General features: G+C 42.8%; 1 protein-coding gene across 1 annotated transcript; it reads right to left on the bottom strand.

Moving 5' to 3' along the window:
• Positions 1-5,022: 5,022 nt before the first annotated feature.
• Positions 5,023-5,952, bottom strand: LOC115077574 (olfactory receptor 13F1-like). Its single transcript, XM_029579869.1, has one exon. It carries the CDS (start codon positions 5,950-5,952, stop codon positions 5,023-5,025), a length of 930 nt encoding a protein of 309 aa, XP_029435729.1.
• Between the last annotated feature and the right edge of the window lie 48 nt (positions 5,953-6,000).

Genomic DNA, 6,000 nt, shown 5'->3' with positions numbered 1-6,000 from the left:
AATTGGCATATGCATTAGAAATGCATTAGTAGATATATATCTAATTTTAATCTTTTCTGTTACCCTATTAATGGTTTTCACACTGATTGTAGGGTATAGTCTGATAAAATTAAGGTTTGAACATAGAAATGTTTCTTAGAATCATTTAGAAATTTTAATATTGATATCTTTCTTTATCTGAAATAAAGAAAATAGTTTTTACTACAAATTGTCTGGTTTTATTCTAAGTGCATACTGTGCTGCATTAATTATTGGTCAATAAAGTTCTGGAGTAAAAAAGAAAACACATCTCTTTAAATAATAAACTTTTTGTCTATAAGGCAAGAAGAGTAGAAGGGGGGATTTAAGTATAGGGTTTTCATCCAAACAGGAACCCCTGGTAATAACTTTGAATTCTGCTAGTGGTGAACCACAATACTTCTATCAAACCCTTTCACAATCACATAGTTAGATTTTCAAAAAGCTTTTGATAATGTCCTTCAAGAAAGTCTCTTAAAGGATCTATGTTGTCCTGAAACAGAGGAAAAGTCATTTCATGGAGAAAATCACCCAGGTTGGTTGAAAAAAGTGTCTGGTAGGCCATGCCATGAATCCACTATCCTTTCCAAGAAGAGGTGATTCCTGATGCTGCTGTGGAGTCTACCCACTTGAAGCATCCCACCATAACAACGTATTCTAGTCCAATATTTTCTCTAAAAATGAGAATGACCTTTACATAGCTGGCCACTCCATTGCCTGCTAAGGAGACCCCTGCAACTTTGTGATCCTTGCCATTCCAAAAGAGGTAGGACAGACCCTTTCTTCCTCCAGTCTACACCTTCCTTCCCTTGCACTCCTCTGTACCCCAAGCCATCCAGCAGTTAAGATGTACCTTCATTGCTCAAAGGTACACAAATTGACTTGTGAAAGGATACTCTAATTGAGTTATTTGAGGATTTCATATCCAGTAGATTTTTTCTGGCATATATGCGAGATATTATGTCATGAGGGAACGATTTGAATTTAACTTTATTCAGAATGAGATATTGAGATCTATGGAAGGGTTATATAAGATGTGTAAAGCCCAATCATTGTTACAAGCATTGACAGATGCTCAAGAGCATGAGCCTCTGTGTCATGGTGTCACCTGCACAACCCCAGGGCTAGCCACAGTCCATGCCTCTGGCAGGTGAATGCATTCGGGCTGACTGGACCGGGAATACTCTTATCTTGGAACTAATAATGCACTTGACTTAGAGCAAAACACTTTCACTTGGAACCAGGAACTCTTGGATGTGCAGCATGCACCAGGAAGGGAAACCCAGCAATACAATACTGGTCTCTGGGGTAGGCCTCCGACCACTCCAAAAGCCCTTTGGTCTTGCTTCTTTGGAATGGCTTATGCATCAGGGAAGACAAAGGCAAGGGCTGAAGATGATGCTGGAGACAATATGATGAAGACACTAAAGACTTGGAACTAGAAAAAAACACTGAAGACTTAGACAAGACAAAGCTGTGGGAGAGCCCTGGGCTGCAGCGCACCCTGCACAGCCCATGGCTGGCTGCGAATCATGCCAAAGGCAGTTCAGACTCTGGACTTAGAACTTAGCAAGGACTTGGCATGAGGACTTGGAACATGGCAGAAGCTGGAACAAGAACTCAAAAGACCAGAAACAGGACTCAGGAACTTGGACTCAGACTCACTCAGGAACTCAGGACCAGGGATGGGATCTCAGAATTCAGGAACTGGGATCAAGGCTTTAAACCAAGGGACTTCCAGAGACTTGGATCAGCTAACAAAGACTCGGAAGACTCTGGACAGGATGAAGACTTGGATCCAGGAACAAGATGTGGAATGCAGGAATGAAGACTTGAACTCAGGAATGAAGACACTGAAGACAGGAATCAGGAACTGATGAGAGACCAGGAACATCAAACAAGGAAAGAGGAACAACAAAAACCTTGAAGGTGCTAGCAAACCATGTGAAAGCTTGGAGCAAAGACTGAAGAGCCCTTTTATAGGACTGGCTGGAGATGACATCATCAGGAGGTGCCGCATCATTTCCTGCCATGGGCCCTTTAAATTAGCAGCAGAGGCACATGCGCACGCCTAGAAAGAACTCCAGGGCAGAAGCAATGGCAAAGCAGAAGACAGCGGCCCTCCGGTCATAAAGAAAGCACAGGTGGCATCTGGTGGCGTAATGGGTGCTCCTCCTGCTGTGGAGCAATGGCGACACTGGTTCTAGCAGCGGCTCAAGTCTGCACAGGACAGAGTGGCACCCACCGGCATCGGAGGTTGGTGGCATCCGTGGAGTTGGGAGATGAGTGAGCTGTTCACGGGCCTGTACCATGAGTGGAATCGCAAGTCATACAACAAGGCTCAGATATGTACAGCTTTACAAATCAAGTTTTGAATCTGAAATGTGAATAGCTTTCTTTTTAGAATTTTTTTTTAGATTGTTTTAAACTGTAGTAAAACAAATATATTATGGTTTGGTAGCTCTTCACCTGGACTTTATATACACTCCTATCATAGTCCTATATAAGAGAATAATGACTGTAAGGTGGGAGGAGCAGGTAGAGGCCATGCTTTTCCCCTCTGCAGAACGGATTTTCAGGATGGTGGAGATGACATGTAGGATGCCAGGGTTAGGAGAAATGGAGTGAAGATTGAAAGCACCGATACCATGAAAGTCATATTTTGAATGACAGAGATGTCTGTGCAGGAAAGTTCCAGCAGTGTTGTGGTTTCACAGAAAATGTGATTCATTATATTGGCGTCACAGTAAGAAATTTGTGATATAACGATAGTGTGAGGCAGTAGGGGTGTGCATTCGTTTTGAACTTAAATGTAAAACGCAACTTATTTTTTTTTTAAATTAAAAAAGTGATGAGGCGAAAACGATCGGATTTCCAACTTATTCAACATAGCTATGTTGAATACGTTGGAAATCACGATTGTTGATCCTAAATAAAAATTTAAACCCCTCACCCTCCTTAATCCCCCACCCCCAAGACTTACCAAAACTCCCTGGTGGTACAGCAGGGAGTCAGGACGCCATTTCTGAACTCCTTCGCGAGGAGCACGTGACGTCGGCGTCACGTCGGAGTGACGCGGCGTCACGTGATTCCCCGCGCGTTCACTCCAGGACCCTCGTTGCACCCAAAAGGAACTTTTGGCCAGCTTGGCCATTTGGCGCCATTTTGCGCAAAATGGCGCCGGCCGTACGGCAACACGATTCGACTGCAGGAGGTCGTTCCGGACCCCCGCTGGACTTTTGGCAAGTCTTGTGGGGGCCAGGAGGCCCCCCCAAGCTGGCCAAAAGTCCGTGGGGGTCCAGCGGGGGTCCGGAACGACCTCCTGCAGTCGAATCGTTTTTCCGTACAGAAAAACAATTCGCAGTAGGAGATCGCTTCCGGACCCCCGCTGGACTTTTGGCAATTCTTGTGGGGGTCAGGAGGCCCCCCCAAGCTGGCCAAAAGTCCCTGGGGGTCCAGCGGGGGTCCGGGAGCGATCTCCTACGCTCCTGACGTCGGGGGACAAAAAAACAAAATGGCGCCGGCGCTACCTTTGACCTGTCATATGACAGGTCAAAGGTAGCGCCGGCGCCATTTCTACAACGCACGGAGGTCAGAGAGTAAAAGATCACACTGGGACCCTTCCTCTGGACCCCAGGTAATTTAAGGCATTTTGGGGGGGTTCGGGAGGGTGGGGGATTTATTTTAAAGGTCGGGGTGGGTTTTAGGGATGTTTTAGTGTGCCGGTTTTCGATTTACACGATTTACACGATATTTAAAAAACCCAAACTGCGACGATCCTATTCCCTCCCCCTCCCAGCCGAAATCGATCGTTAAGACGATCGATCACACGATTCACATCTCTAGTGTACACACATTCATTGAGGAGGGCATGAGGCTGGATTTTATTTTAGGGCAGATTTTGTCCTAGAGGCAATGAAATCATTGTTAGATGCTCCTTTAAGGAAAATGTTGAGTGAGGATAGAGCCAAGAACATCTGCAACATATTAGCCTTGAGGTTTAGTAAACCAACCCTGAATTTAGGATTAGCTTAGATCAGAATTATATCTTGCTGGTTTAATTTTGACTGACTGGATTTAACCAAATCTTCAGCTGAACATTCCCTGAAGAATAGTAGGTGGGATTCACTGGTTATCTTTACAGTTTAACAGTTCCTGGATAATCGGTCTCTTTGTGAAATATTTCTATCATATAGTACTGAAAAACCATGCTAGTGTGTAAACTTTGGTTGTGCCGCTAGTACAAAATGCATGCAAAATATGTGCATTTTAAAGCATTCTTAGGGTTATTGTTCTTCAATGCTTCAATCAGGATTTTAAAACTAAATTCAAAATACCATGTTGTTTATTTTTAACTAATGTGTGCATAGTCATAAAACCTTAGCATGTATGCTGCCTCCTTTGGATGCAAAATGAAAAATGAACAGAAATTTAGATAATGCACAGACAGTAATGAGATTTAAGACAGGAATTACATTAAAAAATGAAAGGAAAATACCTGATTAAATGAAAATATTTACTATTTAAAGATACAGCTTTTCTTTTTAATAAGATAGGTTCATGCAATACCAATATCAGGCATTTTATATGCTTGCTAACATTATAAAATTATTTTTCCTTTTCAGCTACTTTCTTGAATAGCTTTGAAGTAAAATTACTTGTCAAGAGTAATACTGGAGTATTTCACCACTGTGAAGGTTATGCTTTAACACCCTGAGGAAGCAAAATAACAATGACAGCCTTCTGCTCGACATGGTAGAAATTGTTTCTATATTTCTGTAGACACCAAAAAAGAACACAATATATTTATTGGGTACCACAAAACCAAAACCAAAAACATATTTTTCCTGTCAGTGCTGTCACACATAAAATATTTCATGTGTGCCTTCTGTTCTGAGCTATCCTAAGAAAGGCAAGCACAGTACCAACATTAGCAAACTGATTCACTTTAGTCTTGCAGAGTTATTAGAATCCATTAGCTGAACAGGAATTTTGTAAGACTGTTTAACGGCTCACATATGTAGGCTTCCTGCTTAAAGCTTTTTTCAGGGCCACTTTTAACTCTTTGCTCCTCAAGCTATAGATCAAGGGGTTTAACAGTGGTAGAGTGAATATATACACTGCAGTAGGCAGCTTGTTTGATTTTGTAGAGTCCCCTGAGCTGGGCTCCATGTATATTCCTATCATAGTCCCGTATAAGAGAATGATGACTGTGAGGTGGGAGAAACAGGTAGAGAAGGCCTTGCTTTTCCCCTCTGCAGATTTTATTTTCAGGATGGTGGAGATGATAAACACATAGGATGTCAGGGTAAGGTGAAATGGGGTCAAACCTGAAATTACAGATGCAGCCAATGTCATAGTGTCAAGGACAAAGGTGTCAGTGCAGGAAAGTTTCAGCACTGCTGTGATTTCACAGAAGAAGTGGTTGATCACATTGGAGTCACAGAAAGAAAACTGAGATATAATGACACTGTGTGGCACTGGCTCTAATGCTCCTGTTACCCATGTGACAGCTGCCAGAAGCACGCAGACCCTCTTATTCATAATGATGGTATAACGCAGGGGATTGCAGATTGCAACATAACGATCAAACGCCATGGCTGTTAGAAGCAGAATCTCTGTATCTACACACATATAATAGCAGTACATCTGCAGAATGCATCCACTGAAAGATATGTAACTGTTGTTTGTCAGAAAGTTTGGCAGCAGTTTTGGCAGAATGGTGGTCAAGGTGCAGATATCTAATGCAGATAAGTTGGCCAGGAAAAAATACATGGGAGTGTGCAGGTGTTGATCGGCACATACTATGCAGATAATGAGGAGGTTCAGCAGCACGGTCATCAGGTAGAGAAATAAGAAGAGAGGGAGCTGCAGCTCTGGGAAGTCTGAGAACCCCAGAAACAGGAATTCTGTCACAATGGTGTGGTTTTCCATTTCCCTGTACTTATGCACCATAAGACGCTGAATAGAGTGCAAAGGAGA

The sequence above is a fragment of the Rhinatrema bivittatum genome, chromosome 16 (genome assembly GCF_901001135.1).
Source record: "Rhinatrema bivittatum chromosome 16, aRhiBiv1.1, whole genome shotgun sequence".
Lineage (NCBI taxonomy): Eukaryota > Metazoa > Chordata > Amphibia > Gymnophiona > Rhinatrematidae > Rhinatrema > Rhinatrema bivittatum.
This window is presented reverse-complemented; position numbering and strand designations above follow the sequence as displayed.